Here is a 13,593-nt window from a genome sequence, read left to right as displayed (position 1 = left end):
CACCCAGGGCTCCCTTCACGATGCGCCTACTCTTGTAGACTCACCCCTAACTAAGGGATTCATCCCTAACTGAAGGACTCACTCTCATCTCTAGGGCTCATTTGGAAGTAATGGAAAGGGAACTTAATCACTTATCCATTTACGAGTTCTCGTGCTTGAATGGGGTAGTGATATATTTGTAAAAGATCCGTAGGGGGCGACATAAGGACCTACCTTTGTTGGGCGCCCACCTAAAAGTATGACGTCTATCCAAGATTTCTATTCACTAAGTGGTCTGCCCTTATAAGAAAGCGGGGGTGATGATGTGTATATAGACTCTAATCACATATGGAAGAAGCCATGGCCACGATTCCTTGAGAAGTTGCCAATCAACGGGTTCTTTGGTCAATATGGGACGGTTGATACTTCTTAGGAAACCCTAAATCAAAGCCCATAGGCCCTTATAAATACTTCAATCTTAGGGATGAAGATACAATTTGATATTCACCAACAATACCCCCATGAGTTTATTCTAACCCTAAAAAAAGTCAGTTCTCAAATAAGGTTTTTCACCCTCGTAAGCTTACCTTAACATCTTGAAATACTAAAGCCTCTGTCAACCCCTACCAATTTAAGGTTGCTACTTATATATATATATATATATATATATATATATATATATATATATATATATATATATATATATATATATATATATATATATATATATATATATATATATATATATATTATATATATATATATATATATATATATATATATATATATATATATAATATATATATATATATATATATATATATATATATATATATATATATATATATATATAATCTAATATTTTATATTTATTAAAAAAATAAATTTTTGTGTCTTTTCTGATATATGTTTTATGTGAAAATATAAAATTGATTTGGTTGTTGTTTATGGAAAAAATAAGAGAGAAAACAAATTAAACATAATTTTTATTTAATATTATCTTTAAAAAGATAAATTTTCTTTAAAATAAAATAATTAAATGAATAGAATTGATATTTTTTTTCTTAAAATTTGTAAATAGTACGGGGAGGCAGTATATATAAAAAGGATCGGAGTCATGCAATATTACTTGTGAGAAATATTTAGAATTTATCATGGACCACTTAGAAGAACTCTCCTTGAAATATAGGTGTAATAAATGATGTGAGGCAATTAAAAAAGTACGAAAAATGTACATCATAAAATCTGCATTTTCTTGAATAATTGTGGTCCATGCCAGCAAACAAAACATTATTTTTAGCATTTGCGATAAAAACAGTAAGTAATCTTTATGTTAGTAAATCTTATAGCTGTTGGTATCGTTGAGCTTTGCACATTATATATATTCATCATCACCAAAGAATAGTTGGTATATTCCATTCACAACTCATCACAACCTCTAAAATGGGTCTAGGTTTTTGGTTATGGAGGCTAACTCTTCTTTCTGCCATTTTCTTCTCTCCTAATCAGTGCACATGTCAAAAAGGTAATAACCAATATAGTTAACTATTTCACACATATTAAAAAATAAAATAAAAGAGATAATTATATTTTTATTAAAATATTTATTATGTATCGAAAATGATGAAAGTAAAATTAATTAAAAAAAAAAATTTAAAAAAATATATTAAAAATTAAAATAAATCATTCATTTTGCCGAACTCTTTTATTTCAAATGACTTGTGAAAAGATATTTTCTTTACTTCTATTTTAGTCGGTAACTATCATAAAGAATCATGGTTATTATTATTATTATTATACAGATGCAGGTAGAAAATATCCATTTATGCAAAATGCTGCATCAGCACCAAGTGTATCATACTATGATTACATCATAATTGGTGGAGGAACTGCAGGGTGTCCTTTAGCTGCGACGCTGTCCCAAAACCACACTGTTTTGGTGCTTGAACGTGGTGGATCACCTTATGGAAACCCTAATATAACAAACTTAAGTGCCTTTGGTGTTCCACTTTCTGATACTTCTCCTTCCTCTCCTGCTCAACGCTTTACTTCTGAAGATGGCGTTGTCAACTCAAGAGCTCGTGTTCTTGGCGGTGGATCGTGTTTGAATGCTGGTTTCTATACTCGAGCAAGTCCTCATTACGTAAGGTAACACAGAAAAGAAGTTATAATATGTATCTGGTTTTACAATTTTTAGTAAATTTTAATAAAGTATTATATTGGTTTTTCAGAGAAGTTGGTTGGGATGGAAAGCTGGTGAATGAGTCATATAGATGGGTGGAGAGAGTGGTGGCGTTTCAACCTCCTATGCGACAATGGCAATCGGCGGTTAGGGATGGATTGATAGAAGTAGGGGTGTTGCCCTACAATGGTTTTACTTATGATCATGTTTATGGGACTAAGGTTGGAGGTTCAATTTTTGACCAAAATGGTCATAGACATACTGCAGCTGATCTTCTGGAATATGCTAACACAAACACAATGACTCTTCTTTTGCATGCCATTGTTCATAGGATCTTGTTTATAACTAATAACAAAGGTTTTTATCCTAACCCTTCATTCATCGTATAAAAAATGATGAATGCAACTTTTGCATCTCAGTCGTTAATCAGAGATCAGACAGTTCAGATTACACACTAATGATGATTTTGTGAATGCATTGTGCATGATATTGAACAGGTGGATCAAGTTCGAGGCCAGTCGCACATGGAGTTGTATTCAAGGATGAACATGGAAGAGAACACATGGCATACTTGAAACAAGGCAGTAGAAATGAGATCATTGTGTCAGCCGGAGCACTAGGTAGCCCACAACTTCTAATGTTGAGTGGAATTGGAGCAGCACATCATCTTAGGGAACACAACATCAGTGTAGTATTGGATCAACCTTTGGTTGGACAAGGAATGTCTGATAACCCAATGAACGCAATTTTTGTCCCGTCTCCTGCTCCGGTCGAGGTCTCCCTCATTCAAGTCGTTGGCATTACCGACTTTGGAAGCTACATTGAAGCCGCTAGTGGTGAAAACTTCAACCACCGTTCTCGAAGAGACTTCGGAATGTTTTCTCCTAAGGTAATAATATCTTATCATTTGAATTAGACCTAAATCTGTCTGACAAACTAGTCATTTGATCAAGATCACCTGCGATCACTGACGCAACAAATGCGTGAATGATTAACTATTTTTATTGGTTACAAATTACAAATGCAGATTGGACAATTTTCAAAGTTGCCACCAAAGCAAAGGACACCAGAAGCCATAGAAAAAGCAATAGAGAGAATGGAGAGCCTGGACCAAGATGCTTTCAAAGGTGGATTCATTCTAGAAAAGATAATGGGACCAATTTCAAGAGGTCATTTAGAGCTTCAAAACACTGATCCAAATGAGAACCCTATAGTAACCTTCAACTACTTCCAAGATCCAAGAGACTTAGAAATGTGCATACAAGGAATCAACACCATTGAGAGAATAATAAGCTCAAAGGCTTTTTCACCATTTAAATACGATAATATGCCAGTTTCTATGTTACTTAACATGACAGCAAATTCGCCGGTAAATTTATTGCCTAAACACACAAATACATCAATGTCTTTGGCACAATTTTGTAGAGACACTGTCATGACTATATGGCATTATCATGGTGGATGCCAAGTCGGAAGGGTTGTTGATACTGATTATAAGGTTCTTGGCGTTGACGCATTGCGCGTGATCGACGGTTCTACGTTTAATTATTCTCCTGGAACTAATCCTCAAGCAACTGTTATGATGCTTGGAAGGTAAAATATATTGTTACATTGTTGATTTTGTTACATTATTTTGAGATCTCAAATATCTTATGGTGCTTATTTTTTGGTATTAATTTGTTGTGCAGGTATATGGGAGTCAAAATATTGACAGAGAGACTTGTTGCTGATGAAACCAAATAATGTTGTATAAAGAAATTTAGTGTATGGTTTTTTCTCTAGTTTATGTTCATCAATTTGTGTTTGGTTTCTGAGAAAATTCAATCTAGATATTTGGATTATATTAGATTATTATTACACATTGTACCTTTTAATTGAAGCCTAAACAATGGAGGAATTTTGTTTTTATTGTTTCAATTAGAAGGAATCATGGATGCATATACACAGGGATTGATTTAGCAAAATTTTATGGATGCATCATGCATATACATATGGATTGATTCAAATATCTTAGTGCTTATCAAATTAATAAAAGCCTAAGTTAATGAAAGGCAAAATGATAAAAGATAAATTACTAATAAAAACACTAGTTTGATTGGTTGTGTATGTGCAAATTATTTTTCAATAGGTAGTAATTATATATACAAATTATCTTATTGGCTAGGAATAGTTGTCTACTTGGTATTCGTGATTGGTATTGTGAGTGTGTTGTGCTCCAGTTTTGACATTGATATCCCCTATTTCACAGTACATCCAGGTGATTGATTCATCAAGATTCTCTCTACTTGAAAAATAATTGTTTATGTTCTTTGAAGTTAAAAACAAAGAACACAAGTATATTTTTTATATTAATTTAGAGATGATATAAGTATTAAAGAAGATTTATAATTCTTTTATATTCTAACATTAATAGATTGTATTTTAAGTCTTCTAAGGATTTTGTGGATTTCAGAATATAATTTGATCTTTAAAAAACAATCTTTTAAGTATAATGAATTAGAGAGTTGCTCTCTTCCTCGTAATATATATTTTGATCGAATTGAGTAAAAAAGTTTTTATGTTATTTTATCTTTTATCATCTTCTATCATAGGTTCTGACTAAAAGAACAAATCTACTCACTTCGAATGGTAAAAAACAAATTCATAGTGGAACAGTTAATAGAATTTCACAAGATTATTTATGATCATGAAAATATTGAGGTGAATATTGATGATGAGAACAAGACTCTACTCTTGTTAAGCTTATAACTCAAATCCTTAAGTACTTCAAAAATGTCATTCTTTATGGTAAGAAAGGTACTATCACTTTAGATGAATTTCAGACGGTTGTGAGATCTAAAGAATTTTCAAAGGTGAAATATTTAAATATCCACAATAGTGGTGAAGTGCAATTGGCTGCAAAGTCCAGTCGGTTCTGAAGATTTGATGATCTAGGCTTTTGCACTAGAGTTGAACATGAGGTGTTGAAGATTTTACAGCGTGAAATAAGCATAGATAAATGGTCTAAAATATGTGGCTTAAATATTTTAGAAGGTTCCAATGTTGTTGTCCATTCATTATCGGCTAGTAAGGACTTTGATGGCATGAATGAGATATGGGATTTGAGGTCAATATATGGTGGACACCTAGAGGTTGCTTCATAGCACTTTGATGAGTTTTGTATAAGACAATGAATAAAAACACATGTTATCGCTGAGTTGTCATTGAATTTATAGGGTAAGGTTTGTGCCAAAGCAGCTTACCCGGTCGAAAGGTGTTCATTTACAAGAATAAACTTCCAAACACCTATGGAAGTTTATAGTAGAAAACTTGAAAACTATTCTTATTCAAAGGTCTCCAAAGCTTTGTCTATTGTGAAAATTAAGCTAATTGATCATGATGGTAAAATTGTGGATTATGTTATCAATGGCTATCGAAGAGGTGGGAAAGGTTATGAGTTGTTGGAGTGTAACCTGGAGGATCAAAGTTCAATAATCGCAGATGTATTACTTTTGATGTGTTCCATCAAATGAAGAAAGTAAATACTCGGGGATGAAGATTTTAGAAACTCTGGCATATGAGAGTCAGTTTGAGGTGTAGTCTCATGATATTGCACTAGTAGTAATGAGTGAACGATTACAAAGGTATCTGATTGTGATTTGACTCGTGATAAGGTAAGAAGGAAGATTTCACCATCTTAAAAGGTCGGTTATGATGCACTTTGTTGTCATGCTTTGAGTGCTACTGAAGGGTTGCAAAACTCATAAACAAGGACCTTCATTAAGGCATTCAAAGGTTGTTGAATAAGCATGCATGTAGGCTTGTTATATTACCTAAGCATAAAAAGGTGATTCGTAATAAGTGGATGCAAGTGGCAAGATCAAGGTACAAGTGTGGTTTGATATTGATCAAGGTTGTTGATAGTGATTCAAAATGGTACAAAGAAGCAAGGTGGTTAATGCATAAATTGATATCAATGTGATTTCAAGTTAAAGTTGTTATGTGTTCTAGGACTTCAGTTTTGCTACTTATCTTATTTTCTATATTATGGTTTATCTCTTTTGGTTATTGAGTCTCTTTTAGGTTAGGTTTTGCGCATATATTTAAATTGAGTGAGATGCATTAAATAATGTGTTGCATTATATAATGTGTTGCATTAAACCGTGTTTTGCATGCATTAACTCAAACTCTAATATAAATTTTGTTACAGGTGTTTGAAGTCAAATTAGTCATTATTTGGATTAAGAAGCACATGAATGAATGATTTGTATCATATTAATTTTAGATTCAATCTTACACTTCAATTTTCTCAAATATTCAATTTTTAGAAGTGTGATTCAAATCAAGGTTATGCATGATTTGAATCAAAAATTGAATGCGAAAAATAGGACTTGCCACTGCCCGTGTGATTCGAATCACAAGCTTCTCTAACTCGGATCAGAAGCAAGCTTGATTCGATTCAAGCTAAAGGCTGAATCGAATAAAAAATACATTTCAAAATCAGGATTTCAGTTTTGCCGGTATGATTCAAATCAAATATTACTTTGATCACTGAATCCAATCAAAATAGATCAATTATGGGTTTAAGTTCTTCATTCAAATAATTTCCTCATTTGATTTGAATCATACTCATTATACTTGACTCGAATCATATGGGTATTTTTGTTCACTTTTAGTGCTCTATCTCAAGCACATAAATCATCTTGTGTCATTTTTCATGAAATAAATGCGAGTGATAACATCATAACTTTGAGAGTTTTCAAAATAAAGTATTTAGCTTTCAAAGTACACCAAATAACAATGTTCTTTTGAATCTACATTCATCTTCGACCTCTAACAAGATATCATGAATGAATTGCTTCTTAAGTTTTAGAGAGAATGAGATATATCATAGAGAATGGTCTTTTGTCATTGATGTTTGTGAAGTTCTTGAGGTGTAGGTCAAGATTTGGATTGTGTGATGTTGTTGGAAATTGACAATCTAGCAGGAGAAAAAAGAAAAGGATTTCTTTTCCACCGAAGACTTCAGTAGTGCCAAGAAAAGGTAGTCGCGGAAAAAAATTAAGAGTTTTTATCCCGTTAGATTGAACCGAGAGCTCATACAGAGGACCTTTAGGGTCAAGAAAAGATCATTGTGGAACAAATGCTTGGGACAGATCTTTGATCTGAGTAAGAGGACGATCAAAACTGAGTGAATGTCTTGGAGATTTCAGGTGTGTGGGTTGTGTACAATTGTCAAAGTAGTGGAAGACTATGAATTTTTAATGGATTTCCATTAGAGACGGTATTAGGCGCAAAGCGATGACAAACACGTTGACCTAGTATAAGCCCTGGTGAAATATTCTATTTCCTTATCTCCTTTTAACTTTCATATAAAATTTCATGTTTAAGCATTTACCGTTTTGTTAGAATTCACATGTTATTAGGTTTATTTTATTCATAGGGTTTTGTTGTGTAAAGTGTAGGTTTGGTAGTGATTAAGTCATCTGAATCATCTTTCTTGTGATTAAAGTTGTTTGTAACTGTAATGTTAGATTGATTCAATTGATCAATAAAAATCTATTTAGACACCTCATTTAAATTGTACATTAAGTTGACTAATTCATTTATTGGAGAGATTGTTCATAATTCTATATTTCATTTTGTTGTCCAAACATTGTGTGACTTTTGATATTAATCCAACATGTGCAAAATAAATTTTCCACCGCCCATTTTTGAAAACCTATGATTTTTTAAAACACCGCTTTGAAACAAATTTTTTAAGGTAAGGTAATTCAATTCCCTTTCTAGACTTTTCTCATCCATATTCTTCCCCAAAAATTGGCATCAAGAGTTGGTCTTTTGATCACATCTCATGACTTCAAAAGTTTAGAATATGGTCAAGGATGACCCATGTATGTTCGCTTAATGTTGGTCGACAAAATTATTTGGATTGCCATCGAAGATGACCCTTTTGTCCCAAAAATTACCATTGAAGGTGTTGAACTATAAAACCCCCCAAAGGATTGGAATTGTGAAGAAACTAAGAAAGTTTCATATGATTTGAAAGAAATGAGTATATTAATTTCTGAGTTAAGTGCAAATGTATATTAATTAAATCATAAGGTTGCTCAATCAATATGGAATGCTCTTCATATCCTTAATCGGGGTATTAAGGATATGATATAACATATTAACAAAGGATTATGAGCTATTATGACATGGAAGTCGATGAAACCTTGGAATCCATGAAGATGTGCTATATTCATTTAATAAATATATTATAGAAACTACATAAGACATTATCTAACCATGATTATGATAACAAAGTTCTAAGATCTATGTGCAGAGACTACCATCCAAAAGTGATAACCATAAAAAAGTCACATGATTTGAAGACTTAACAATATTATTTGGGAAGCTTACCGAGAATGAGCATGAAATTAAGATAGAAGTTAGTGAAGTTAATGCAAATAAGAAAGATAAAGTAAAATAAGAAAAGAGAAACATCTTCTTGAAGCCGGTGATGATGATTCTTCTAAGGAAGAAGAGATAGGTTTGTTCGTGAAATACTACAATAAACATGTCAAAATAAATCGTCTCAAGCATTTAGACTAGAATTTAATAAAGTTCAGAAGGTTTCATTCATCAAAGAAGATGGAAGACAAAAATAAGGATGACAAGCATGTAACTTGTTATTGGTGTGATACGTCTGGTAATTACAAATCCAAATGAATCATTAAAGAATCTAGAGGGAGTAATATATATTATTTTTGTTTTAAGCTAGCTAAGAGCATTTGAGTTGAAAAAGAAATGTAACAACCACCAAACAGTGTTCTACACTCGTGGGGTCAACAAACACAAACCGTGCAGAGCGAGGGAATCACAAATTATTATTTTATGCTCTTTTCTTATTGCCAACGCGAACCGCGAGCCTTACATTGCGATAACAATAAATAATTACCATATCCATTTTTAAACTATACATACATCTTAAATTAAAGTTAAATTAATTATTATCAAATTCAGAAAAATATTTACAATTTATGATTACTAAGCAATAAATAAATAATAAGTAGTACATAAAGCATGGAACACGAGTCCGGCTATGAATCTATGATGCAAGACCCACATGATGTAAAATTGCTATAGTCTATCTATCTATCACTTATATTAAAGGAACTTTTCATTGCCTTTAATGAAACCATGTATTATAGTATATGCTTTAATATTGCATGTGGTAGCTGTTGTTTGAGATTCACTCATTTCATGTTTCTATACAAAAAAAATTATAATCATTCAATAAAATATATATCACGTCTATATCCGGACAATAATCACGTGTTTAACAAATCCGAATGATAGATTCTTTTGAAGGAATTAATAAAAAAAAATACTTTGTTTTAGAAAATAGAAAATTTGTTTTGTATTCTATATTCTCTAATCATAATATAAATGTATTATTGAATTATTTAGACAATAAAGTAATACAAATCTAATGTTAAAATTGCCAAAAGAAACTAATATTATACTTGTGTGTTTTGCATTAGTTAATTTATTTAATATAATATAAAATATATTTAAATATATTTATAAATTTCAAATAAGTTATTTAGTTGTAAAATGATCAATAATTATATAAACTAAATTGTAGGAAGATAATCATACAAAAACTTTTCTCTTTGAATACTATCGTTGTAATAAAGAAATTTTGATTTTTGGTTCCACCTGTTGTGGGTTTTCTCTCGTAGGTGTTTTTGCAGTTTCTTTTGTTTTTGATGTTTTGAGTTTTCTTTTTTGTGGTTCTTTGCTATTGTAATCCTGTCTTCTTTTCGTTTTTGATCTATCGTGTTTTAGCCCTTGTTTTTTCTTCTCCATTGTTTTTTGTCTGCCTCTTCCATCCATGGAGATTGTAAACCTTAATTTCCAATATTCTATCGATCAAGAATCTATGGAACATATTGGTACAAACGCTGATATTGTGTGTCACCTTGTTCCTATGAAAACAAAACCTACAACAAATGAAGAATCAGTATGAGGTCCCATGTAACATCAAATTCTTCATAATTAACATTAATCAATTAACCATATCCAAAATTCAAAAACCCATGTTATCCCTCTATTTCTTTTAATCAGATGAAACCTCTCACAATCCCATTCGTTTCTTTAAACATTCCCTTAAATTGTATATAGTCGAAAATCACAAAAGATCTTAATAAAGATATTGTGTTTTTTTCTGTATGAAGATGGGGAAATTTAAGAACAACGTGCAGTCCAAATAACCAGTATATTGGGAAAATGGTGATTGAAAGCCCATTCATAAATGGTCTATGTAGATAACTCTAGCCAACATATGGTGCAATCCTAAGAATCTGGTGGTTAAAGAAGTTGATACAACTATTGAAGGATAGTGACCTTGGGTATAATTGAATATCATAAGCGGATATTGAAGGGTAGTATGTGGCTTTTCAGGAATTCACGGTTGACCCTACAAGAATGGGATGGTAGAACAACTTGAGTTTTCAAAATAGATACGGGGATTACCTATAAATGATAAAATGGTTCAGATGGGTTTTAAATTGGGAGCTAAACTTGGGGAGGTGATGAAAGCCGATATTTTTTATATGCCGAATAGAACAACAATTGTAAAGGTTAGAATTCTTATGACTATTAAATTATATACCATGTCGGGGATGTATATAGGTAGCAAAAATAATGGGATTAGTTGGATTAATTTTCAGTATGAAAAGTTGCATTTATTTTGTTTCTATTGTGGATATATGGGACATAGTGAGGAACATTGAAGTAAGCAGATGGCTCCTGTAACACCCTTCTAAAATACCCCAATAATTTAAATTAATTATCAAAATACAACATCAGAGTAATTATGCAGTTATGGGTGTCACATAAACACTTCACACCATGTTCCAAAATAACGGTCATGCTCTTTATTTAATCAAATAAACATTCGCATAAATCGCAGCGGATATAATTCAAATCAATCAAAACATGTAACACATTACATGTAAAATGGTTCATAGCCAACAGTAAAACATTCAAACCATCCCTTCCCGATGTTACATCTATCAGAGCATGACCCCCTAATGAACTATTCTAGACTCCAAGTACTAGCTCCTACTCAATCACTGCTCGTTACCTGAAAAACAGTTGTAAGGGTGAGTTCCTCAATCAATATAATAAGTATTATAAAATATCATGTCAAGTTAAGTAATTTAACACACTTCATCACCCTAATCCAAACATGTATTCAGTAACAGCACATCAACTCAACATAATACTCAACACCGACACAAACAACACGTATAATATTGGAATACATCCATTCATATTATACGCCATACATATATTATGCAATGAGACTCCATGCATGCGGTACCGACTATTTGTGAACATATAGTTCAACCTCACCGTCCAAATCCAGGCACGGCTACCAAGCTCACTAGTCCCACTCATTTGAGACATAGTGACTCACTCACTAATTCCTCACCATGGGAATTAGCTACCACCCCAAATGGGCCATGCTATGCACGCTAATCACCTAGCATGCAAACATCAACAACAATCAAAATGATTTACTCACTAATTCCTCACCATGGGAATTAGCTACCACCATAAAGGCCACAATATGCATGCTAATCACCTAGCAATGCAACAACAACAACAACTCAAGAATAGACATATGCTCACACTCTAAGCCATAAAACAGTCTATTCACAAATGCATACATAACTGATACATTCACAGCATCATGCATACCATCACACATCATCAACACATTTTATCACAAAAGCATATCATATCATGCCTCATAATCAAACACAGTACTAGCACACTCTACTAATACCTATACTACTCAAAACAACGGGAAAATGATCCCTACTACGTCATACATCAGCTAAGTTACATCACTCAGCCTAAACAACCAAAAACTGCACAACCATAGTTCAGAAAAACCACAAGTCTGCCCATACGCGTATTGCCTATGCCCATACGCGTATTGCCCATTCCTGACCAAGTCCATACGCGTATTGCCCACGCCCATACGCGTATGCTACGCGTACCACATTCTCATACGCGTACTAACAGAGACAATTTCACGTTCAAAACATCATCTTTTTCACTCATACGCGTAAGGCCTCATCCATACGCGTACCAGCCATATCATACGCGTATTGCCTAGTGCCATACGCGTATGACCAGAAACCAGAATTTCCAGATCTGCAATGGCTTCTCCTGCTACGAGATCTATCCAATTCAACCTTCCACAGTCCAAATTTTACACACAATTCATTCATCTCGTCTAACACGAATCATACACTTCCGATTTCACAAATTTCTAACCTTTCTACCTCTAATTCCTACGAATTTCTTCAATTTTAATCCCAATTTCGTTCATCCCAAAAGTTCACAATTTCATCATACATCATTCAATCAGAGGCAAATCAATGGTTTCTCACTACCCATCACATATTATCCCATAATACCCATTAATCGATGATAAACCCCCCTTACTTGAGTAAATCCGGCAATCTCTGAGCTCCAAGCTTTTCCTTCCTTCAACCTTCGTCCTCTGGCTCTTTGCCCTTTTTTTCCCTTTTCTGCCTCTTTTCCCTTTTCACGTGAAAATAACTCTTTTTACCAAATGGAACCTTTTTACTGGTTTCTACTTTTATTCCAATAATAACAATAAAAATAATCCAATAATAATAATCCCAATAATATTCCAATAATTATTATTCCAATAATAATAATAATTCCAATTATTTAATTAAATTAATAAATATATTATTAACTCAATTTAAATAATTATCTTATTTTATCGGGGTGTTACAACTCTCCCCCACTAAAAGAGTTTTCGTCCTCGAAAACATACCTCAAGCGAATAACTCTGGATAGGGCTCTTTCATCTGACTCTCAAGTTCCCAAGTCACATTGCCACCTGCTGGTCCGCCCCAAGCTACCTTTACCAAAGCAATCTCCTTACCCCGCAACTGCTTCAACTCTCGATCCTCAATCCTCATAGGTGATGTTTCAACAGTCAGGTTATATCTCACCTGGACATCATCTACTTGGACCACATGCGACGGATCATAAATGTACCTCCTCAACTGAGATACATGAAAAACCTCATGCAAATTCGCAAGTGACGGCGGTAAAGCGATACGATAGGCTACCTCCCCTATCCTCTCCAAAATCTGATAAGGACCAATAAATCGAGGTGTCAACTTCTTCGACTTCAAAGCTCGACCAACTCCAGTTATCGGAGTAACACGAAGAAACACATGATCTCCCTCTTGGAACTCAAGTGACTTCCTCCTCTTGTCATGATAACTCTTCTGACGACTCTGAGCAATTCTCATCTTCTCCTGAATCATCTTAATCTTTTCCGTAGTTTGTTGAACAATTTCAGGTCCAACCACAGCACTCTCACCGGACTCATACCAACATAAAGG

The 13,593-nt window shown here is 33.2% G+C and overlaps 1 protein-coding gene across 1 annotated transcript; it reads left to right on the top strand.

The window, feature by feature from the left end:
- Positions 1-1,404: 1,404 nt before the first annotated feature.
- LOC127121576 (protein HOTHEAD) lies at positions 1,405-4,078 on the top strand. Its single transcript, XM_051052039.1, has 6 exons — positions 1,405-1,504; positions 1,782-2,127; positions 2,211-2,518; positions 2,659-3,050; positions 3,189-3,754; positions 3,850-4,078. Exons 1-6 carry the CDS (start codon positions 1,423-1,425, stop codon positions 3,902-3,904), a joined length of 1,749 nt encoding a protein of 582 aa, XP_050907996.1. The 5' UTR covers positions 1,405-1,422; the 3' UTR covers positions 3,905-4,078.
- Positions 4,079-13,593: the final 9,515 nt, after the last annotated feature.

This window comes from Lathyrus oleraceus, chromosome 2, assembly GCF_024323335.1.
Source record: "Lathyrus oleraceus cultivar Zhongwan6 chromosome 2, CAAS_Psat_ZW6_1.0, whole genome shotgun sequence".
Classification (NCBI taxonomy): domain Eukaryota; kingdom Viridiplantae; phylum Streptophyta; class Magnoliopsida; order Fabales; family Fabaceae; genus Lathyrus; species Lathyrus oleraceus.
This window is presented reverse-complemented; position numbering and strand designations above follow the sequence as displayed.